Source organism: Canis lupus, chromosome 11, assembly GCF_003254725.2.
Source record: "Canis lupus dingo isolate Sandy chromosome 11, ASM325472v2, whole genome shotgun sequence".
Taxonomy (NCBI): Eukaryota; Metazoa; Chordata; class Mammalia; order Carnivora; family Canidae; genus Canis; species Canis lupus.
In genome coordinates this window covers 8,959,959-8,985,430 of record NC_064253.1, presented here as the reverse complement: position 1 = coordinate 8,985,430, position 25,472 = coordinate 8,959,959, and the positions used below count along the sequence as shown (strand labels likewise).

General features: G+C 38.6%; 1 protein-coding gene and 1 long non-coding RNA gene across 6 annotated transcripts in view; one reads left to right on the top strand and one right to left on the bottom strand.

Moving 5' to 3' along the window:
• LOC112659675 (uncharacterized) overlaps window positions 1-25,472 on the top strand; it is a 117,940-nt gene that overhangs the window by 20,926 nt on the left and 71,542 nt on the right. The window contains exons 3-4 of one of the 2 annotated variants that reach the window (XR_003136429.3): window positions 7,151-7,268; window positions 7,444-12,212. This is a non-coding gene — a long non-coding RNA (uncharacterized LOC112659675). Of the gene's footprint in view, window positions 1-7,150; window positions 7,269-7,443; window positions 12,213-23,269; window positions 23,311-25,472 lie in introns of those variants that run through there. The other variant, XR_004803840.2, reaches the window with a different exon arrangement.
• HSD17B4 (hydroxysteroid 17-beta dehydrogenase 4) overlaps window positions 1-25,472 on the bottom strand; it is a 93,435-nt gene that overhangs the window by 26,218 nt on the left and 41,745 nt on the right. For all 4 annotated transcript variants that reach the window (XM_025446743.3, XM_035697076.2, XM_035697078.2 and 1 more), the window contains exons 12-19: window positions 24,547-24,650; window positions 22,859-23,095; window positions 19,806-19,857; window positions 17,243-17,314; window positions 15,031-15,134; window positions 13,082-13,147; window positions 5,252-5,321; window positions 4,518-4,624 (exon numbers count right to left, since the gene is read on the bottom strand). In XM_025446743.3, coding sequence (XP_025302528.1) covers window positions 4,518-4,624; window positions 5,252-5,321; window positions 13,082-13,147; window positions 15,031-15,134; window positions 17,243-17,314; window positions 19,806-19,857; window positions 22,859-23,095; window positions 24,547-24,650 — 812 coding nt within the window. The remainder of the gene's footprint in view (window positions 1-4,517; window positions 4,625-5,251; window positions 5,322-13,081; window positions 13,148-15,030; window positions 15,135-17,242; window positions 17,315-19,805; window positions 19,858-22,858; window positions 23,096-24,546; window positions 24,651-25,472) is intronic.

The following is a 25,472-nucleotide window of genomic DNA, read 5'->3' as shown; positions in this document are numbered from 1 at the left end:
CCCGATGTTGGGATTCAATCCCAGGACTCCGGGATCAGGCCCTGAGCACAAGGCAGACACTTAACCGCTGAGCCACCAAGATGTCCCGAAAAAAAAAATTTTAAGGTAAATCTGAACTTTCTATTAATGTGTATATACTAACACACGTCTGCTCCTAATATTATAAAACAATCTAATTAATCTGTTGAAATTATAGTGCGGGGGTTGGGGCAAGATGGCGGAAGAGTAGGGTCCCCAAGTCACCTGTCCCTGCCAACTTACCTAGATAACTTACAAATCATCCTGAAAACCTACAAATTCGGTCTGAGATTTAAAGACAGAACAGCTGGAACGCTACAGAGAGAAGAGTTCATGCTTCTAACAAGGTAGGAAGAGGGAAAATAAATAAATAAAGAAAAATCCAGAGGTGGAGGGGCCCCCACGAGGAGCCAGGCTAAGGCCGGGTGGCAAGAGCCTCCAGGACAGGAAAGCCCAGCCCCAGAGAAGCAGGAACTTTAACAATCTTCCCAGATGGAAAGGCGCTCACAGGGAACTCGGGCAGGATCCCAGGAGGGGCAATGGAGCCCCAGGTCGATAGGGTCACTAACAGAGGAGGTGCACCAGGGGGAGAGTGTGCCACATACCCTGGGCGGAGCACAGTAAAGGGCTGGAGCATCCACCCGGCGGGGCCTTGGGAGCAGCTCAGGTGGCAGCTCCGCGCAGAGGGGGCTGCGCAGCCCCAGGAGTGGATTCCAGCGGCGCATTGCCAGGATCCCAGGGTGCCGGGGGACACAGCCCAGGATCCTGCACTCCCCCAGGGATAGGCAGAGGCTGGGAGAGCATAGGACAGCAAGGACGCTCCTGCCAACGGGCGCCTGCAAGCTGTGCAGGTCAGTGCCCCCTGCCCCCCCGGAGCATCCAGGCCAATGCAGACTGGGAGACTGCGGTAGTTACTGGGGGAGCTGACTCTAGGGCTGGAGAGCTGGCCACCGCCACTGTGGTTGCTCTTCTGGTGTCACCCTGTGCCTGGGAGGGTCGGGCCACCAGGGAACAGAGGCCTCACAGAATAAACAGCTCCCACTGAGCCATGCACCTGGCAGGGGGCTGGGCGGCTCCCCCAGGTACACACACATGAGAATCAGCACCGCAGGCCCCTCCCCCAGAAGGCCAGCTGGAAGGACTAGGGAAGAGCAAGTTCTTGACCAAGCAGCACTGGAGAGCTACAGGGGAAGTCAAGGGATTTACAGTATATAGAACCAAAGGATACCCCTCCTTATTTTGTTTTTGTTTTTTGTTCTTGGTTTTTTGTTTTTGTTTTTTCCTTTTTTTTTTTCCTTCCTTTTTGCAGTACAACTTGTTTCTAGTCATTCTGCACTGAGCAAAATGACTAGAAAGAAGAACTTACCACAAAAGAAAGAATCAAAAATAGTACTCTCTCCCAGAGTTACAGAATTCAGATTACAATTCGATGTCAGAAAGCCAATTCAGAAGCACTATTATACAGCTACTGGTGGCTCTAGAAAAAAGCATAAAGGATTCAAGAGACTTCATGACTGCAGAATTTAGATCTAATCAGGCTCAAATTAAAAATGAATTAAATGAGATGCAATCCAAACTGGAGGTCCTCACAACGAGGGTTAATGAGGTAGAAGAACGAGTGAGTGACACAGAAGACAAGTTGATGGCAAGGAAGGAAGCTGAGGAAAAAAGAGAAAAACAATTAAAAGATCATAAGGAAAGGTTAAGGGAAATAAATGACAGCCTCAGAAGGAAAAAATCTACATTTAATTAGGGTTTCAGAGGGCGCCGAAAGGGCCAGAGGGCCAGAAAGTATATTTGAACAAATCATAGCTGAGAACTTCCCTAATTTGGGGAGGGAAACAGGCATTCAGATCCAGGAAATAGAAAGATCCCTTCCTAAAATCAATAAAAACCATTCAACACCCCGACATTTAATAGTGAAATTTGCAAATTCTAAAGATAAAGAGAAGATCCTTAAAGCAGCAAGAGACAAGATATCCTTAACTTATATGGGGAGAAGTATTAGGTTAACAGCAGACCTCTCCACAGAGACCTGGCAGGCCAGAAAGGGCTGGCAGGATATAGTCAGGGTCCTAAATGAGAAGAACCTGCAGTCAAGAATACTTTATCCAGCAAGGTTCTCACTCAGAATAGAAGGAGAGATAAAGAGCTTCCAAGATAGGCAGAAACTGAAAGAATATATGACCACCAAACCAGCTCTGCAAGAAATATTAAGGGGGACTCTGTAAAAGAAAGAGGAAGTCCAAAGAAACAATCCACAAAAACAGGAACTGAATAGGTACTACGATGACACCTAATTCACATCTTTCAATAGTAACTCTGAAGTGAATAGGCTTAATGATCCCATCAAAAGGTGCAGGGTTTCAGACTTGATAAAAAAAAGCAAGACCCATCTATTTGCTATCTACAAGAGACTCATTTTAGACCTCAGGACACCTCCAGCCTGAAAATGAAAGGGTGGAGAACCATTTACCATTCAAATAGTCTTCAAAAGAAAGCAGGGGTAGCAATCCTCATATCAGATAAATGAAAGTTCATCCCAAAGACTCTAGTAATAGATGAAGAGGGACACTATATCATACTTAAAGGATCTATCCACAAGAGGACCTAATAATCATGAATATTTATGCTCCTAATGTGGGAGCTGCCAAGTATATCAATCAATTAATAACCAAAGTTAAGACATACTTAGATAATAATACACTAATACTGGGAGACTTCAACACAGCACTTTCTGTAATTGCCAGATCTTCTAAGCACAACATCTCCAAAGAAACAAGAGATTTTTTTTAAAGATTTTACTCATTCACTCATGACAAACACACAGAGAGAGAGAGAGAGGCAGAGACACAGGCAGGGGGAGAAGCAGGCTCCATGCAGGGAGCCCGATGTGGGACTCGATCCCGGGACTCCAGGATCACACCATGGGCTGAAGACGGCACTAACCGCGGGGCCACTGGGGCTGCCCGAAACAAGAGCTTTAAATGATACACTGGACCAGATGGATTTCACAGATATTTAGAGAATTTCATATCCAAACGCAACTGAATACACATTCTTCTCAATTGCACATGGAACTTTCTCCAGAATAGACCACATACTGGGTCACAAATCAGGTCTCAACCGATGCCAAAAGATTGGGATTGTCCCCTGCATATTTTCAGACTGTAACGGTTTGAAACTAGAACTAAATCACAAAAAGAAATTTGGAAGAAATTCAAACATGGAGGTTAAAGACCATCCTGCTAAAAGATGAAAGAGACAACCAGGAAATTAGAGAAGAATTTAAAAGCTTCATGGAAACTAATAAGAATGAAGATACAACTGTTCAAAATCTTTGGGATACAGCAAAAGCAGTCCTGAGAGGGAAATACATCACAATACAAGCATCCCTCAAAAACCTGGAAAAAATTCAAATACAAAAGCTAACCTTGCACCTGAAGTAACTGGAAAAAGAACAGCAAATAAAACCTATACCCAGCAGCAGAAGAAGAGAGTTAATAAAGATTTGAGCAGAACTCAATGAAATAGATCAGAACTGTGGAACAGATCAACAAAACCAGGAGCTGGTTCTTTGAAAGAATTAATAAGATAGATAAACCATTAGCCAGCCTTATTAAAAACAAAAAAGACTCAATAAAATCACGAATGAAAAAGGAGAGATCACCACCAATACCGAGGAAATACAAACGATTTTAAAAACATATTATGAGCAGCTATATGCCAATAAATTAGGCAATCTAGAAGAAATGGATGCATTTCTGGAAAACCACAAACTACCAAAACTGAAACAGCAAGAAACAGAAAACCTGAATAGGTCGATAACCAGGGAGGAAACTGAAGCAGTCATCAAAAACCTCCCAAGACACAAAAGTCCAGGGCCAGGTGGCTTCCCAGTGGAATTCTATCAAACGTTTAAAGAAGAAACAATATCTATTCTACTAAAGCTGTTCCAAAAGATAGAAAGGGATGGAATATTGAAGTAAGTAAATCGGAGAAGGACAAACATTATATGGTCTCATTCATTTGGGGAATATAAAAAATAGTGAAAGGGAATAAAGGGGAAAGGAGAGAAAATGAGTGAAAATATCAGAGGTTGACAGAACATGAGACACCCCTAACTCTGGGAAACAAACAAGGAGTAATGGGAGGGGAGGTGGGTGGGGGGGAAGGGGTGACTGGGTGATGGGCACTGAGGGGGGCACTTGAGGGGATGAGCACTGGGTGATATGCTATATGTTAGCAAATCGAACTCCAATAAATAAATAAATAAATAAATAAATAAATAAATAAATAAATAAATAAAATAATTGCATATGATACCCTTCATGGTACACTGTCAGAGGTATTTATAGCTAAAAGGAACACATGCTGATTGCCATGTCCATGAAATATGTGCTTCAGTACAGTGCCTAGATTAAATGAAGTCACTAAAACTCCTTTCCTTCTCTAAAAATAAAAAGAGGAACTAATGTTCAAATTATGTAATAATATACCTTAATTGCTTTGAATCTCGATACATCGTTATCTGCAAATTTCTGTAAAACATGCCTGGCAGAAAATCCAAATGTACACAATCCATGTAATATGGGCTTGTCAAAACCTTAAAAAAAAAAAAAAAAAAAAAAAGAGAATTTGGTTAGATATAGGCACATTTCCTGTTTAAAAGCCAAGAATAATTAATTCGGGATTTCAAAGAGCACATGGATGAATTATAGCATCTACTTTAAGAAACATGAAAAATAGTTTGTAAAATAATACATGTGGGGAAAAAAACTATGAAATAAACAGAAGAAATAAGAAAGGAATGCTAAAGATGTGAGAACAGAAAGAATTTTTCTGTTTAGCTGTGGCTGAAACCATGAAATCACCCATACTGATTTCAACATCCGTGTATGCAGACAATCCTTCCCTCACTTTTCAGTTCCTTCTCTCTCCTCCAACGCCCCTGGCCGTCAGGATCACTCACACATCCACTCACTGGATCTGATCGGTCCTAAGCCCTGCACCTTACGTGGAGCTTATGTCCTCCACAATCTCAATTATCAACTCCAAGCACACCATCTTCTGAACACGATTTCCTGCCCTTCCTTATCCTTGGCATAAATGTATTAGGAGAGGACTGTTTTTTAAATCTTACTCAAACTAACTCTAAGTAGCAAGATCTCTAAGCGTTATTTAGATCACCGAGCTAGTAGATTTCATCCGTACGTATCATAAGCAATTTTACCTGCGAAACCAGCAAAGTTGGGATCAATGTGTAAGGGATTCCAGTCACCACTGAGGCGGTACAAAGCAGCCTGCAGAAAAAGATTTATAAAAGTAACTAGCTATTCTCAGTAACTAATTTCTGAGTATACATTAAGAAAAAAACATGAAATACTATTGGTTACTATGTAAGAAACATATTATAAGTGAAGCTCTGGTTGAAAAATAACCATTTCTACCACAGAAAGATGAATTGTAAATCAAATGCTTTTTGTATTACCTGCCACTGAATTCGGCTGGGGAGGAGGGAGGAGGGAACCCGTGAGATAATGGGAGGGGGAGCCTCAAACCACATCTGGGTATTAAGTATCATTACACTAACTAAGGAGGAAGTCACTGAAATGAATCCATCAATCTACTCTCATTAAAACACAATGAAGGGGAGCCTGGGTGGCTCAGTCCATTAAGTGTGCCTTCAGCTCAGGTCATGATCCCAAGGTCCTGGGATGGAGCCCTGCATAGGCCTCCCTGCTCAGCGGAAACTCTCCCTCTCCCCCTCACTCCTGCTCGTTGTGATCTCTCTCGCTCTCTCTCACTCTCTCTCACTCTCTCTCAAATAAATAATAAAATCTTTAAAAAAAAAAAAAAAAAGCACAATGAAGATAACGTAGATTTTTTTTTTTTTTTTTTTTTTTTTTTAACGTAGATGTTTATAGCCTCTTGTAACCAAGCAAAATTTAGGCCAACTTTCTTAACAGGGCACTTTCAAATGAAGCCTGTAAACCAATACCAGACATATAAACATCAAAGACTACCACCAACTTTCCCTCTCCTTGTACCCTAAAATCCTGAGCAGGAGCTTATCCTATAAGTAAACAGACCAACGGTTGCCATCAAGATGAAATTTCTGCTTAGTCCAGATTTTCCTATCACTTCTTTACTTCTACAAGGCAGGACGAGCAGAAAGATACAGAAAATAGGTAAAAAGTAATCACAGCTTCCAGCATTTAGCTTGTTTACCATTCAAACTAGAGAGTACTTTTTAGTAAATGGGAGAGATTCACAGCCAACAGTAAGTATTTCATATATCTCTTTTAACTCTGACCCCCCTGGATCTGCCTCAGTACTTTTGCCCTTTCTCATGAATTGCTACATTAGGCTTTCCAAGACTATTGAAATGCTGAGTAAAGACTCCTCATGTCAGCATATTTAACTTTCTTAATTACCAGGTTCTTATTATTTTCAATTATTGATTATTCTTTTTTTAACAAATTTTACAAAACAATGTTTTCTATAACACCTAAGGAAAATGTCATTTTTTAATACACTTTGTACAGTTTTAATAAGCTTTCTCTTCTCCATCACCCCATATACTAGTTCTATAAATTATTTGCTTTCTCAATTACTCAACACATTGTTCCCTTTATATTACCTTCTAAAAATAACTAAATACAAATCAACAATTATCACAGATGGGTGACTTGCCAGATTCTATATAATATGTTGGAAGATTAAATGATAATATTTAGAAAGCATTTAGAAAAATACTAAAACACTAGGCAAATATACATGACTGTGCTGCATACAAATGAAAACAAAGATACATTTCGGAGCCTAAGGGGGAGGCTGTCCAACACATGATGGATCAGGGGTTTTGACACCAGACAGACCCAGGTTCAGATCCAGCTCTGCCAATAACAGGCAAGTTTCCTTATCACCCTGAGCCTCAATTTCCTCATTTAATAAACTGAAAGGTGAGTACATCTCTTACAAAGCATTATCCTTGATAAATATTAATACCTCAATAAATGTGAGCTATCATTATCATTTTAAAAGGTACTAGCAACGATATGTCAACTGAAAAAAAGCCAGGCTCAAAGTGGGTTAGTAAATGCTTTATTCATTATCTTACTTATCATAGGCTCAGATTGCATTGAAGAAGTGCCCTGATGCTTGTCAGCCATACGGGATCACATAAATGAAAGAGGGAGGGGGAACAATGTTTGCCAGCAGTTCTCCAAATACTTGCCTGTCAAAAGGTACAATTTGTTACAAATGTAAAATTTAGGTTTTCTAATTTCCACATATACACGAGAAAGGCCCTTGGGTCATCTTAATACATTATGTTTCTATATATTTGATTATTTAAAAATACTGCCTGCCTATCTCAGTTTAACTGGTTTTCTGGTTCCTCCTTTTTGATTTCTCCTCAAGGTCACCGGAGATGGCCACAGGAAGCACACTTGAGCTTTAGCACACAAGCAGAAGACAACCAAGTTTTAAGATTAGTACTAGTATTCTCACCCCACAGATATCATTCCTATAAATGGAAAAAAAATTTACCTAAAGAAATCCTATTAAAGAAATATGAAAATTTTCATATTATTTCAATGTTAGCATTGCCTCTTGTAGATGGCAGAGGAAGCAAAGGCATAAAAGCCATTGTGAGACAAGACCAAAGTCAAGGAAATGAATGCTTAACTAAATTCAATCAGAATGCAAAATAACCATTCTCCAAATAATAAGGAATACTGTTCAAGGACTGCTTTCTAAATATTTTGACAGATATTCATATTTCAACTTTCAGAAGTAAAGCTAAAATCTTTTTTGTCTCATCTCTGTCTAGATACAAGGATCACTAAAACTCACAAACATACACATACATACACAAGTAAGAAAAACAGCTATAAATTGCCTTACTTGTGTATTATATGTGAGAGGATCTTCTACATTTCAGTAAATTAATTATTCTTAATTTTATTTTTAAAAATTGTATCAAGTCCGGGATGCCTAGATGGCTCAGTGGTTGAGCATCTGCCATTGGCTCAGGGCATGATCCCGGGATCTGGGATCGACTCCCATATTGGGCTCCTTGCAGGGAGCCTGCTTCTCTGTTTGCCTATGTCCCTGCCTCTCTCTTTCTGTGTTTCTCATGAATTAAAAAAAAAAAATTGTATCAAATCCAACTAAATGCTAAATAAAAAGACTCAGTTATTTGTACTTCCCAAATCCTCACATGCTCCAAAAAAGCATAAAGAGCAACACGAAGTACAAATAAAACTACACAAGTCCCAAGCCTACGGTATAACCAAAGATGGGGAACACCATCAAGTTCAAATTGCTCTAAGCAGAAGAATAAACACTGATTTCCAGCAGAGCTACTTCTTGAGAACCCTCTCAAAGCTACTGTAGAGAGTGGCAGGGGTAAGAAGGCAAACACAGAAGCAGTGTGGAAGAGAGAAGAGAAAAAGAAAAATCACTTCCAGAAAGTCCCCCTTAAGGAAAGAGGAGAATATGGAAAGATTAGAGCACTGATTACAAAGAAAAGAATTAAAAGAATACAGGCCTCCAAGTGGCAATCCAGTAAGACAACATTTCTAGGGGAGAAAATTATAAAACAAAGATGTCCCCTTTCAAGACTGAAAAATGTAGAAAAAAAGAAGAGAGGAAACTTAAGATAAAGAGAATGAAAAAAATGTTTTTAATAAAATGGCTCCCAACAATGTCCCACTCCAAAAGACATCTCAAAGAAAATGCACTTTGCCTCAATGACAGAAGAGGGCAATCTTGAATTTCATAATGAGATTATCTTCTAAACTATCACAAACTCCCAACCTTACCTACAAACTGCACACAGAAAGTCACCTCCATCTGCACAAAGCTACTATAAGACTAAAAGAGAAAATAAGTACCAAAACATTACAATAAATGAAATTTCCCCAAAGAAAACAACTACCAAACTGAAGAAAACTGTAACATAATACTCAAGTATTTGGGGAATGAGACAAACACCATGTATCTAAAACTCAAAAACTCACATCAAATGGACAACAAATATGAAGGAATGAAGTAAGATATAATTAAAAGTCAAGAAAGAGGGGATCCCTGGGTGGCGCAGCGGTTTGGCGCCTGCCTTTGGCCCAGGGCACGATCCTGGAGACCCGGGATCGAATCCCACGTCGGGCTCCCGGTGCATGGAGCCTGCTTCTCCCTCTGCCTATGTCTCTGCCTCTCTCTCTCTCTCTCTCTCTCTCTCTCTGTGTGTGTGACTATCATAAATAAATAAAAAATTTAAAAAAAAAAAAATATATATATATATATAAAAAATAAAAGTCAAGAAAGAAAAGGAAGGAGGAAAGTTCTATCAGTAATAAAGACTAAATTACAAGATGCCTGGGGGGCTTGAGTGGCTCAGTTGGTAGAGCATCCAACTCTCTTCTCAGCTCAAGTCATGATCTCAGGGTGGGGAGATCGAGCCCCACATTGGGCTCTACGCTCAGTGCCAATGCAGAGTCTGCTTGAGATGATCTCTCTCCCTCTCCCTCTGCCCTTCCCCACCACTCACACATTCATTTGCCCTCCCACTCTCTCTCTCAAGAAAAAAAAAAAAAAAAAAAGATGAAGAAAAATATCCTAGGGCCTCAAGGATAATACCCAGCCAAGTTGTTCTTCAAGGATACAAGGTATAAAAAAGAAAAAACGCTTTAAACACATAGGAACCAAAGAAACACTATACACATGAGCCCTTCTTGGGAAAGGTATCACAGGAGGAGCTCTATCCAGCAAGGAGGTGACAGGGCAACGTCTGGCAAAAGGACTGATATAACCAACTACAAATCTAAAACTAAAAACAAAGATGGGGAAGATAGAAGAATATATACATGCTAAACGCTCTGAAAGCATAAAATTAATACATCTCAAAAAATGGGAACAATAAGGGAGAAGAAATGGGCTCTCTAACTGTTGTACAGGAAAACAAGTAGAAAACAAAAGATAATGATAAAAACTGAAAAACCACAGAGTAATAATAAGCAAGAAATGAGGTACCAAGGGCACATAAAAAGTCACAGCTCTCTGTTGGGACAACGCTGTTCAGACTGCAGTACAAGAAAGGAGACCCAAACACAGCAAAACAATCTCAACAAGTTAAAGAGATAAAAATGAAAGCTCTGGAGACTGTGCAACTGGAACATGTATATCCTGGAGAAGGGGAAGCTAGCTACAGAGGAACGAGCTCCAGAAATCTAAACAGAGATCGGTTCCCTTGAGGGCCTGGACAATGAACCAGCCCCTGAAGAGGCCTTATGAAGAAATTTAGAGGCACTCCAGCCAAAAGTAAGCAAGAAGATTCTAAACTTATGAAAGACACCATCTTGGACGTCCTGGACCTGCCCAGCCATCAGTGGAGAATAGCTTCACTGAGTGAAGGCAGAGGCAACACCCAATCAACACACAGAATCATCAAAAAACAAATGAAAAAGGTAGTACTTGTAATACACCTGGTAATTTAATAAAAAATATTTTAATGGATGGTATAAACAATATACCCAAGACTAACATTACTTAATAATGACAGTACCTAAAATCCTGTTAGACTAAGTGGTATAAAATATGTATCTGGGGAAACTACAAATTCTCCCTAACTGTAAAGCCTGATATCTAGTATCTACTGATTCTTCATTCTTTCTAGATTACTAAGGATGAATGTTCTATTTGTTAATTATGAAAAACTAGGACACCTGTAATGTCATACCAGTTTGAACATGAAGAAATTCTCCTGAAGACGTGATAAAGATTGTCCCAGAAGCAAATACTGGTAGAGCTAAAAATATGGTTGCCAGGTTCTTTAGTAACTGAAGTTACCAATTTAAAGAGCTAGCATGTAGTTTATGCTATAATGGCATAGTTTTTTTTCCTTACTTCCACTGTTCCTTCAGCATCTGCCATCCACAGCCATCTCCCATTACTCTCTCATGTGGCTGCTCCAATTCTCATTCCCTGTATACCATCATGCTCTCCTCCTCTCTTACAGTTAGCTACCATTACCTCTTCTTCCCTTCCCAGCCAATCTGTAAGCCCTACATCTCTGGTAAAGAGAGAATATCTACACACCATTTTAGCTTAGAGGAGGGCCACCTTTCCTACCAAAGCCTTCTGAACATCATTCTCTAATGAGTATCCCTTCTCTGTCTACAGCACTTACATAACAATTCAAAGCCTGTATTTAATCATTCATTGCTTGAACAGGTGCCCTAGTTATGCCCACATTTACATCTTGAGTATCCAAGTGTCCTTCTAGCTCCTTGACCACAGATTACATTTATTCCACTTGATCTTTATCTCCTGTAGCACAGATTGAGTTTAAAACAGACCATAAATCCCCCTGAAGTTTATGCAAAGTTTTATGAAAAATGTTTTTTGAAGAAAGAGATGACTTTCATCATATTCTCAAATGACCATGAGACAAAATGTTCTGTCAAATGATGGGTGCCCATTATTTATACAAAAAATGGCTGTTAACTTAAAAACTACTCTTTGTCACACAGAAGAAGAGTCAACTCTGCTGAAAACTAATGAAAAGTTCTACTTCTCTGAAAAAGAACCAAAGGGGGAAAAAAAATCTCTTGACTTACTGTGTGTAGAAATTCAAGCCCTGGAAACTATTCAGTTTTTCTTATCTACAGCAGATACCTTTTATTATTTCAGTAACCCAAAAATAATAAAGGAGCACTGCTGGGTTTTCTGAACTATGAAACCATGAAGCCTTGTCTGTTCTTTTAGTGCCTTAATAAAATTAACTTCAATACAAAGTTTTTATTAAACATAAATATGGGTGCATTCTTAAGACACTGATAAGAAACAGGGATGGAAAAAAACATTACAAGGCAAAAACTAACCTCAGGGAAAGTGTTCTTTCTGTTACCTGATTCCATAGTACATTCTAAGATGTAACAATCTTAATTCTTTCTGCCTCATGAAATTACGTTTCTATTTGCCAGAAAACATAAATCCTGCAGAAGTTCTCATACCAAGTATATCAAAATTAACATCAAAAACTACATAAACTGGGGCACCTGGGTGGCTCAGTGGTTGAGCATCTGCCTTTGGCTCGGGTCGTGATCCTGGGGTCCTGGGATCGAGTCCCACATCGGGCTCCCCACAGGGAGCTTGCTTCTCCCTCTGCCTATGTCTCTGCCTTTCTGTCTCTCATGAATAAATAAATAAAACCTTTAAAAAATAAACTGAGTAAACTTACAAATAATTTGCTGTCATTAAAGATGCTCTCTCACAGAGCCCCTTCAGAGCTTTATGGATTCTGTTCTGTGTTTGTGTCATTAGACCTCTGGCCACTGCAGGGAAGAATCTTTGGGGGGACTCACACCAACAAAAGTGGCCTTTCTCATCTTTATGGCTATCTTTTGTTTTTGTTTTGTTTTTGTTTTTGTTTTTCTATTTTTTGTTTCTTAAATAAACTTTCCCATGCTCACAGAATCTTGTTAACTGATAAGGCATTTTACCTTCTCCATCAGAAAACAAATTATTTATGCCAAACAAAAGAGATTAAACCACCCAACCTTCCTAAGAGGCTTTATTTCGCCTGTCCACTAAAACTGGCCTAAAATAATCTGCTTTCAAGGAATGTAGCTCAATTTTCTTTCTTGAAAGAAAAAGAGTGACGAAAATTTTCCTTTCAATTCTTTTTATCCTGCTCACTTTTTATCACTGCTTTAATGAAATTCTTCACTACTAAGCTAGGCAGTCTCTCTAAGCACTTGCCAATTTGCCAACAAAGCATGATGCTTCCTAAACTAACAAATGACAAACTAACTAACTAATAGGCGCCAAACCACTAACTATTCTATATTTACTTTTGATATATGGTAGAGAAAAAAAAATCTGATGAGCAAAAATTTAGAAAGACTGGATTCCAACTATGGAAATATGCCATTATTTTCATGATGCTGAAGGACACAGCCACTACTTTCAGACTCACAAAATTATATATCAGAGTTATACATTCAAGAGTCACCACCAGTCAGGTGGCTTATTCCTTTTTGAAACACAATCTTACCTGATTGAGTGAGGTGGTATCTGTAAGAACAGCATCAGGAGGCCTATTAGGCACAGCTACAGTTGCCTAAAATCAAAAAACATCCTATGTTAAGTACTAACAAAGTAATAGTTACTTCTTTTTATTCAAACTGGTATTTGATGAACAACCCATGTTTCAATATAATAAAATCTGCAAGTTAAAGAGCTTTCAAAAATATTTCCTGTCCAAGAGATAACATTTAAAATTTCCTAACTGCTAGCATCATCTGTGTTGTGATTTCCCAGAAATGACTCTGTAATGAAAGGAATATACAATCAGATCCGTTCTCTCAGCCACAAAGGAGAAAGAAGAAAAGACTCTTTCCAGGGCAAAAGGTGATAATAACCATAAGAATTAGACAAACAATTCACACCTAAATTGATTTCATCTTTAAAGGTACTTTACTCAGGGTGTGGGTCTCTCTGCATCAATATCCTATTTGGAGTTGGCTTAGATACCAAGATGTGTGGATTAATGTTGTTCATCAAAACTATCATCCCATCATTTTGCCTGTTTCCTTCTCTCTCTGCTCTCTTACTCATACTCCCATTAGTTACACGCATGCTGCTATACATGCGGTATCCCACATTTTTCTGAGGCTCTTCATCCTTTTTCTTCTCTTCATCTTTTTTCTGTCCTTGAGACTGATATAGGTATGCAGGTAGGGATAGATAGACAGATGATCAGACAGACAGATCATCAAACTTTTCAATTCTTTCTTCTGACAGCTCAAATCTACTCCTGTGCACTCTAGAAAATGCTTCCTTTCCCTCATTGTACTTTCAGCTTCAAAACTTGTTTGATTCTTTTTTTTTTTTAATTTTTATTTATTTATGATAGTCACAGAGAGAGAGAGAGAGAGAGAGAGAGAGAGAGAGAGAGGCAGAGACATAGGCAGAGGGAGAAGCAGGCTCCATGCACCGGGAGCCCGACGTGGGATTCGATCCAGGGTCTCCAGGATCGCGCCCTGGGCCAAAGGCAGGCGCCAAACCACTGCGCCACCCAGGGATCCCTGTTTGATTCTGCTAGATAATTTCTCTTCGCTGATTTTCCCTGAGGAGTCACTGCCATCACGCTTGACCTTCTTGAGCATGTTCTCCTTTAGTTCTCTGAAGATTTTGAATCTTCATCTGTAAAGTCCTCTCAAAGAAAGTTTCTATTGCCCATTTTGTTCTGGTCTTATTTTTCTGTCTCTGGGTCATGTGCTCCTGTTTCTTGCATGTCTTGTAATTTTTTTCTTGATGACTGGGCATCTTAGATAACCTATTACAACAACTCTGGACACCGACCTCCTTTCCCCTTGGCAGGCCTGTAGTTACTATTACCTTGTTTATTTATGGTGCCTTGCCTAGACTATTTTAGCTAACTCTACTTCCACCACCATGAGCAGACTCTGTGCTGCTCCTCAGAGGTGCGGCCTTGGGCAAGGGCATAATCACCCTGCAAGGGACATTAATTTCAAGAGGGCTCTCCGTGACTCTCTCTCCCTGATCTCTCTGTCCAACTGTCTGTCTCCTCTGGTATCAGACCCAACTCTTAGGCTCCACTCATTGCCAGAAGATTGCTCTAGATATTCAATAAGGCCATGGGGTAACATTTTATACAAGGATCAACTGCATGTGTTGGGATTTTCTAAAGACTTCTGGGTGCTACAAGATTTGGATAAGAAAGTTAAAATGTTCCCACAATTATTTCAGATACATTATATTTATAGAAGCCAGACTTATCTACATAACATGTGTCATCTATCAAAATACACACGTGTAAACAGCACTTCCAATTCAAGAAACATACTCTGATTCAAAGAAGTATAAATTACTGAGGATCTACTCTAGGAAATTACACATAGGGTAATATGTAGTTTGTACATATAGTAATATGTGTATTCAGAATGTATATTCAAAATATAGATAAGGAAACTTATCTACCTTGACTTTGTCTGATGTCCGTTTTCCACCAGTACCTCCAGAGCCAACAAGGAAAAGAGAGAACTGATTATAACATATAAGTTCCTCCTCAAAATAAGAATAGACTGAAAAGCAAATGAAAGAAAAAAGAAAGGAAGTTATTATCAAAAGACATGACTAGTTAACCATTACATGATCGGCAATTCCTTTGAAAGTTTCGAAAATAAAATCTAGTTACTAAAAGGTACAGTAATTTCAAGATGCCCAAGTTTGGTTTACAAAACATTCTCTTAATTCATTCACTACTAGTCTCTGGAAAGCAGAGTGAAGAGAATCTTCACAAATCTCTTCTTCATTATGAAACAGCAGTTTCTCTCATCTCTTTTTAAACCTCCTAAACTGCCTACCGTATCTCAATTCTTTCCACCTCAAACATTTCAAAAACTCGCAGTAGGAAATGCAAATATCCACTCTCTCAAACTTTCAAACATTGTGCCAAAGGACTCAAAAACAGCCTAGAATACAGAGAAGAAATAAGTGAGAACGAAGGTATAAGCCTCAGGAGGGTAGAATCATGGGCATTTTGCTCACCATCATATTCCCAATGATCAGAATAGTACCGAGGACTGAAAAGGCACCTAACAAATATTAAATTAATGAGTAAATTAATGAATAAATGACATGAGTGAGCAAGTAAGTAAACAAGTAATTAATGAATGTAGGACAACTGTCCCTCTTTCCACTAATTGCCCAGTGAGAGTTTGATTATTATCTTGTATCTCCAGTTCTGGAAAACTAGAAATAGGGCTCTGAACTGCAGACTAAGGAAAAATCTAATTATAGCAAAAAATAAGGAAGGTTATGGCAGTATGTATTTAAAGTAAGATTTTTATCTTTATTACACAGGAAATTGGGTATCTGATTTCATTTACCCTTTGTCCACAAATTCTAATACACTATTAGCCATAACCAAGCTGTAGTTAAATCAGTGCAGTAGGTCACGAGAAAAGAGTAAACATGAAAACTAAGGTCACAGCAGGACATTTGTTTTGTGGCATGTTACATATGTGGTAGCAAAGGGAGAAGAGCAAAAGAAAAATTAGAAGAGTTGTAGCCAAATGGTGGCCAACTTCTGGCATGATAAGAAAACACAAAAATCTACAACAGAAAAGGGAGAAGGAAGAAGAACACAAGAGAGTAAGAGAGAGAACAGACCTACTATGAAACTCTCTGAGCTAATGCAAACAATGTAACAAGATTATTTAAGAGCATCAGGGGATCCCTGGGTGGCGCAGCGGTTTGGCACCTGCCTTTGGCCCAGGGCGCGATCCTGGAGACCCGGGATCGAGTCCCACATCAGGCTCCCGGTGCATGGAGCCTGCCTCTCCCTCTGCCTGTGTCTCTGCCTCTCTCCCTTTCTCTCTCTGTGACTATCATAAATAAATAAAAAATTTTTTAAAAAAAAGAGCATCAAAAATGTTTTCAGCATATGATTTAGTAAAAACAAGACAAGCTCCTCAACAACATTTACAGTAAAACCTTCAATCTACCTAGTTAGAACAAAACTGATGAAACCTATATTCCAACTGCCAGACAACATTAAACTTTCCACCGTAATTTATTTCCAAATTTTTTAACAATAAAGGTCTATTTATTTTCTTAAGTTTTAGAATAAATGAATTTTAAGCAATGTATCTTTAGCTGATGTTTAATTACTAGCATTTCAATGTTTATTAAATTACTATCACCTTTTTTCTCCCCACTGAACCTATAATATGGCTACGGTGTTAAACCACATGAGTTCAACAGGCCTGAATGTGCAACATTTAGGAATTTAACTAGCATTTATGAAAATGACTCGGGTCAAATATGTTCCAAGTTCCAAATAACAAAGACAAGAATATTTCCAATAGAGACTAATTATCAACTTATGGCTGTCAATGGGTTCCTTCTCGCCAAGTCCATATGCCAACGAGCTGAGTTAGCCACCAATGCTCTATATACCAGCCTGCTGTCTGAAACGCCCCACTCTTCCCACCCCTACCCCAACCCACTTTCTCCCCATCCTCGCTTCTTTTCTAAGAACTTATAAATTTTTAGAAGGTTTATCTTGCTTTCTCAGAAACTGGAAGGTGAACACAAACTTACTGATCAGTTTCTAGGGTGAAGCATTAGGTTACATACATGGTCTATCAATCTAACAATATTATGGGAAGAACTGGAAGTGAGTTACCATCCACAAGAATTACTGAACCGGATCCTTTATCTAGGACATCAGCAACAACTGCTTCACATCTTAAGTTTCCTAAAGGGAAAAACAAAATAAATAAGTAAAGAGACTCTTTAAAGACCATAAAGGTATTACATTCAGATATGAGAGAATGTAACAGTTTCCATGTAAATTCAGCAAAATTAAAAAGTTATGCTTTGAAATAATTTTCAATATAATGCTGAATAATTCAACATTAAAAGGAAACCGAGTACCTGAGTCACTACATTTGAAACAACAAGTAGCAACATAATAAAATCAAACCTTTACTGTCCAGGAAATCTAGAGACCAGCATATCCCACACTAAAACATGTGCTAGGTCATGATGAAAATAAAGTTTTGCAATTAGGTTTTTTATATTCAATCTAATGCTTATTTTTCTACCCCAATGAGGGGCCACTCAGTCTCTGACAGTACCACTGCAGTAACAAAAGAGCCACTGAGAGATATGAATGAGGACATCAGTCTCCTGATGCATGTGGCCCTATATCTCATCACCTGTGAGGTTTTAAGGGAAGATCATAAATAATAGTCATATCTTGATTTTCTGCAGTTTAAAGAGGTTTCAAAACATAAGTATCTCAGATTTTGAATATTCATATTTACTAGAGAGTCAGCTTTAACACTACTTAAAGAAAATGCACAAAAGCTACTGAAAAAAATAATTCACAGAAAACATCACTTGAAGCTAAGGAGGTACAAGAAATTGAGAAAAATATCTTCCACACCTTCCTATTCATATCACTTTTCAGGTGTAATCATTTTTTAAAAGATTTCATTTATTTTTGAGAGAAAGAATGAGCAAGGGGAGAGGTAGAGGAAGAAGGAAAGAGAGAATCTCAAACAGACTCCCCACTGAGCACAGAGCCTAATGTGGGACTCAATCTCAGGACCCTGAGATCAGGACCTGAGCTGAAATCAAGATTTGGACGCTCAACTGACTGAGCCACCCAGGTGTCCCTGTTGTAATCATTTTTGAGTATAGGCCTATATGTCTCTCTTTATATTTAAAATTTCTAAAGGCAGAAATCTATTTCACACATTTCTGCTTTCCTCATAATACGAGTTCCCAAGTGAACCAATGTTAGGCTGGTTGCACATGTAACACAGAGGGATCCCCCAGGTATCTGCCACTGCCACCATCGCCACCACCACAGCTCACACACATGACTCATGCATGCACCCAACACCTCAGTGTTTGGGATCCATAATCCATATTTTATTTAAATAACAGGTAGGGGAGCCTGGGTGTCTCAGTCGGTTGAGCGTCCAACTCGATTTCAGCTCAGGTCATGATCTCAGGGTCATGAGATTGAGCCCCATGTTGGGCTCCACAAAGGGAGTAGAGCCTGCTTGGGATTTTCTCTCTCCCTCTGCCCTTACCACCCACCCCTCCAGAAATAAATAAAAATAAATAAAGTAACAGGTAATATAAGGTAGTAAGAGGCTATTTCAGTACATAGCCAGGTTAGAGAATTCATCTAAAACTGAAAACTATGCCTTGCACATGGCAGGTAGCCAGCAGATATCTGACAAAGGCAGCCATCAAAGCCATGCACTGCCTCACAGAAAACATATGCTGTACCATTGAAATAAAGCCATTTGGCTTCAAACGAGAAGAATCACCTAAAATTTTTAGAGAAATAAAAAGACCTGAGAAAACATTACAGAAGTGCAGCTACTTGCTGACCTCTACGTCATATAATGTGAAATGATAAACAAGCACTTTTTTGTATTTTACAATCTTATATGGTCAGTATTTAATCAGACTGCTGACATTAGAACAGTGTAACAAAGCAAATTTGTCAAATTACAGTGGAAGAACGAGAAAAGCAGCTTTACAGAACAAGATATTACTGAGAAAAACAAAATTCATTATTACAGCAGACATGATTTTATTTACTCTAAAAGAAAACAGGAAAAAGTTAATAAGAAATTCTGGGGGACTGCTGGGTGGCTTAGTGGTTCAGCATTTGCCTTTGGCTCAGGTCATGATCCCAGGGTCTTGGGATCAAGTCCCTCATCGGGGCTCCTTATGGGGAGCCTGCTTTTCCCTCTGCCTATGTCTCTGCCTCTCTCTGTGTGTCTCTCATGAATAAATAAATAAAATCTTAAGAACAAACAAGAAATTCTCTATGTTTAATGCAATTTGCTTTATGAAAATCACTACCAACATAAATACCTGAGAAAGAAACCAAAAACCATATTCATAGGAATTACATAGGATTACACACAATTACTAAGTTTAGAACTCACATACATAAAAAAGACTCTTTTCAGGTGTTAATAGCATATATAACAGTGGAAATAAACTGTCAGTATCCTGAAGTAATTTATTAAATAAGACTACCAAAGGACAAAGTTTAAGGTCACCAAAACAGCTATTACTTCACATCTACTCTAACAGCTCACAATATGATTTATTTAAGTCACTCTGCACCAACTTAACAAAATGACAAACTTTGGAAGGTTAGTTGGGAAATAAAATGAGGGTATGATTAAGAAATCAGTGCATCAAGAACTCACCTGCTCTGGGAAGTGGTTTATATAACTCCAAGTATTGCTCCCCATGGAGAACCTATGTTAGAGTCAACAAAATTCTATTAGCAGACTTTCCTGTTTCACAGGTTCTGCTATGGTTATCACTAATCACAAGTGATATTTCACTGCCCACATGTTCCCATCACTACTTCACCCAAGTTATCGGTCTCAGTTTGGCTTCTGCTTCTTAACCATAGGATTCAAAAATAATCAGTTCCCTAAAGACTATCAGATTTTTTGGAGCAGAAAAGATAGCTTTGTGTTCTTTCTTGACACGCATAAATCTTTGTTGACCGATAATTGTGGATTGTTTGCCAATGCAAACACTAAACTAAGCTATTTTTTCAGTGCTTATCACTGTGTTTGGAACATACTGGGTATTTAATGAATGTCTATTGAATAAAAATGAATAACTTGGCCAGTCCTAGTAACGTAATTTCAAATCACACATACCACATACAAACAACTCAACTAAAACAAAAAAGTAGGGATGCCCGGGAGGCTCAGATCATTAAGTATCTGCCTTTGGCTAAGGTCATGATCTCAGGGTCCTGGGATCAAGCCCCACATCAGGCTCTATGCTCAGCAGGAAGGCTCCCTCTACTCTTCCCCGCTGCTCATGCTCTCTGTCTCAAATGAATAAATAAAATCTTAAAGAAAAAAATAAAAAATAAAACACAAAAGTAAAACAACTATATTCAAAGTAAAAGAATTAACACTGTCAATATTTCCCTGGTGTAAGATCTTATATATTATCTGAATCTATAGATATAGACATAGATCCATGTGCATCTATAAGATATATCTTATAAATTATCTATTAATAGATACCAAGAATATTGTATTAACTTGATGGCCACTTAACCTCAATGTATGGAAGCAAGAAGATACCAATATAAGTAGGAAAACAACAGGACAGGAAAAATAAAACCTGACCCATGTATTCAAACAACCACTCCTGCACTGACATGGGACAGCTTTAATTTCCAATCTTCCTAAGAACCCAGAAGGGAAACCATGAGACAAATGCAGGATAGCCCACTGTATCAGATGGCCTGGAAACCTGAAGCTGGCAAGACAGGGATTTCAGCTCAAAATGGCATCATTCCCCACCACGATTTTGAACACTGTTTATGATTTTTCTAACTCCTTCCAACTCTGAAGGAGTACTCTGCAGAATTTTGAAACATTTGCTTTGTTTATACTTCAATTATCCAAATGGAACTGGAGGCAGCAAATACCATGCATGGGACAGGGACTAAACCAACCAGTGACCTGATCCGTATCTCATCTCCCTCTCAACTTCATCAGACACTCAAATAAAATCAGATCTTGGGATGCCTAGGTGGCTCAGTGGTTGAGCATCTACCTTCAGCTCAGGGCGTGATCCCAGAACTCCGGGATCTAGTCCAACAGGCTCTCCGCCGGGGACCTGCTTCTCCCTCTGCCTATGTCTCCTGCTTCTCTCTGTGTCTCTCATGAATAAATAAATAAAATCTTTAAAAAATAAATAAATAAATAAATACTAAAATAAAATAAAATAAAATCAGTTCTCACAGATTCAGAGCAGCAATGAGCTAATCCATCCTTTAGTACATGGGTCTCCTAATCATCAATGTCAGAGAACTGGCTCACAGCTCTATGATTCAAGAGTTATCCCTGGACTCATTACCTGAACCTTGCTCAGAGAAATGAAATCCACCCTACCTTAAAAGCTTTCTCACAGTTGTTCAGCTTCTTCCCTCCTGAAAGTTTGTTCACTTTGCTTCCCAAATACCACATCATCCTGATATTCCTCAGAGCTCATTCCTCAGCAGCCATTCCTTCTCAGTCTCTCTTGCTAATTCTTTCTCGGGTCTTCACCCTCTTAACACTTGCAGGGTCCTTAAGCTCAGACTCTTCTCTATGTACACTCATACATTATGTGATTTCATCTAGTCTTGTGTTTTTACACATCACGGAGAGTCTCAGGACCCCAGGAAGACTTCTCTCCTGAACTCAAGACTCACATACTCAACTGCCCATTTTATACCTCCACTTGAATGAGTAATAGAATCTCAAGTGTGTCCAAATCAACTCCTGATCATCCCCACCTTAGAGTAATCATATATATCTATCTTATCATACACAGTATGTTATATTAACTATTATACATATTAAATATATTATATATATGGTAAATAATGTATAGAGACAGATATGCACATCTATCATCCCAGTTACAAAAACTTTCATCCTCGACTTCTCTTTCCTTTCCTCACAGCCAGCCTTTTGCTTAACTTACAGAAGAGACTCCTAACAAATTTCTCTGCTTCTGCTTGGCTCCCAGATAATCTCTTCTCTATGCAATAGCAAAAATGAACCTGTGGGCAAACACAGGCAGATCCTATCACTCCTTAGTACAGAGCACTACAAATTGCTCCCCCAGGCTAATCAGAGATAAGCTGCAATCCTTATAATGAGTACAAGGCCCTCTTTCCTCACCACTCCCCTCTGGTTCATCCTACAGCTACACTGGTCCCCATACTGTTCCCCAAACAAGCCAACCATGCACCTGGCCCCGGGGCCTTTTGCAATTGTTCTCTCTGCCTCAAATACTCTTCCCAGATAATTACCTGGCTCAGTATCATCAGGTAAGAATTATCATGCCCATTTTATAGTTAAGGAAACTGAAGCTTAGTGCAGTTCTTTACTGTTGGTCAAACTGTTGGTCAGTTCTTTACTGTTGGTGCAAGTAAATGGCAGGGAGAGAATTAAGAACACTATGCCAGGATTATGGGACTGGATCTAATTGCTGTCTTCTTTTTTTTTTTTTTTTTTTTTGCTTGCCCCCTTCAACTCTCTTCTATTTTTAAAAAGAAAAATCAAAAGATATGCTAAATCTTTACTCCTGAATCAACTGCTACTCCTGAATTCATGTTATTAATACATGAATATGTGCACACACATGCGCCCGCACACACCCACACCATGTGATAAATGTCAATACCATTTAAAGAAACCAAAAGAAGCAAATAAAGCTTCCTTATTATACATACCTTTGCCAAGTTGACTGAAAACCCAGGAATCTCTGATAATCCTCCACCTATTACAAATTTCTGAGCTATTATAACTCCAAAGGTAGGCAAACAGGAGAAATCGGTGCTTCCTTCATATATAAATTTCATATCTTTGGGTTCCTTGACCGATGCCCCCACGCCTAGGGCATACATAATAGTTTCCAGTTCCGTGTAAGCAGAAGAAAATGGAGGAAATTTATGGCCAATGGCTCCAGCCTATGAGAGAGGTGTAGAAAATTATTTTTTCACTGATATTTTTGTCCAATACTTAACATTTTAACTTTTCCAAAATTATTAACTGCTTACAGACCTATTTTGCTTTTGAAGAGATGTGAAGAGAATGTTATGTTGGTGAAATTCATGGAGTTTCATTATATTTTATTTTAATAGAAAACCATCAGAAAATGTGTGGAAAAGGACTTCATTTACAGGTAAGTACATTTTTATTGTTTGCTTCTTACTAACAGTAGGTCTCATTTTCAAATTTCCCATATCCAATGGTGAGAAGCCCTATTAGCTCAGCACCTATTAGCAACTCAAAAATACAAAAAAAAAATAATAATAATAATGAATATATCATAAATAGGGATAGTGAATTGCCCTGTAAGAGCTAATGTATAAAATTCACTGTAAAGAGATGAGCAGAACACTGCATAATACTTGTAAATGAGATTGCCTCATAATGGTTTTAGTTAAATTGAGATTTTACTTTAAGTGCCTCACTAGGAATGCCCCTTATCTAATTGATACCATTACTTTTCTACTTAAGCGATATGTCTAGGTAATGTGTGAAGTATACATTAAGTTAAAAAAGAATAATGTCCAGTTATCAATCATATTCATTCTGAAATGGGCTGAGAGCTAAGAATGGTTTTTATATTATTAAAGAGTTAAAAAAAAAGAAAAACAGGAAGAATATATGACAGAAATGGTATGTGGTCCATAAAGCCTAAAACATTTATTATCTGGCCCTTTCCTGAAAAAGTTTGCCAGCCCGTAAAGTAGTATCATATCTATAATCCTATCATATTCTCAGGGTTAAAATTAGATTGCTAACTTTATCACCATGTCTGCCCTGAGTCACAAAACTCCAAAATCAAATACATCAGATGATTTATTTCTTACTATTTATGCACTACCATTTTTTGCTTAAAGGCTAAAGATGGGAGACAGTAAATCAGCAAATTTCACATGAGCTATAACCACAGTTCTATTAGAATTTCTGACACAATGGGAGGCTCTTTATTTGTAGCCATGTTGAAATAGTTCCAAAATAAAATCTATCGATGCTTTCTCTGAAAAGAAAAAAAATGACTCCAAAGAGGCACTTCAATAGATATCCTTTCCGAAAAAGTTAGAAAAATAGTAACTAAAGTCGGTTTATCAACAATACAACCAAAAAAGTGGGCGTGGGGAGAGATATTTGTCTAATTATACTAAAGACGTAAAAGTCACACAAGGCTGCATTTCAGCCTTATGTTCATTCAAATTCTATAAATACTTAGTACAGATTTTAATGAAAGTTTTGTAGTCACTTATCTTTCCTATTTAACAATAAATTAGTAGCTTGGAAAATAATGTTTTCTGTATGAAAGAAAAAAAAAGAGAAAGAGAGAAAGAAAAGAGAGACTCTTTGGAGAAAGTATAGGCTTTTCTCCCCTACTTACAAACTCTGATGTAGCTGTTGATGCTGCATGACTCGTATGATTTGTTGAAACTCCTCCATCCGAATCTATTGTATTTACAACTCCAATTAAACTGGCAACTGATTCTAAAAAATAATAACAACAATAATGCTTTTGTTAAAGATGTGACTAAGAAAGGCAACAGTGTACGAGATAATCGCTGCTATGACATTCAGCAAGCCAGCCACAGAACTGGTCCTCATGAACTGGATATATGAGGCTAGGCTATTACAGGAAAAAACTGTCAAAGACGTTGAAATAGACCAAGGATAACTGGGTGTTTTCAATGGAGAACAAGACACTATCCAGCATTCTCTTCTTGGGTTATGATTCTAAGGAGACTCTGAGCTTTGCCATGACTGATCGATTTTACAACTCCACTCAGTGGGACCTTTGTCCGGAGACATGCCATTTTTGGTGAAGGAAAACCTAATTTCCCTTCTCTCCCCACCACCCTCCCCTTCCAGGATAGAACAATGCCACAATTACCTCTGAACTCCCTCCTATCTCAAGTGATAGCTCTGAAGATAGTACACAAAGTTCTTCCAGAGAAAACCATCATTATGACCAGAGATTACAGAGAGGGTTCAGAAGCTGCTGTTCTGGGGTCAAAAAGGTTAATAAAGGAGATTCATGGGGCATCCACATATGCCATAAGATTCTAGAGACTCGGGGACCTTGGCACTATGGGCCTCCTTCCAAACTTGGACCAAAACTATAAGCAAACCAAAGAATGAGATGTGATCAGGAGAGCTGCCACTCCTGGTGACACTAGTGGAGAATCTCCTTGCCACTGAGTCCTTTCCTCACTGCCCCACTCAGACTTCTGTCAAAAGGAGGCTTTAAATTGAAAGTCGCCTTGCTACAGGCAGAAAAGGACCACACCCTGACACAGACAGCCTGAGTTA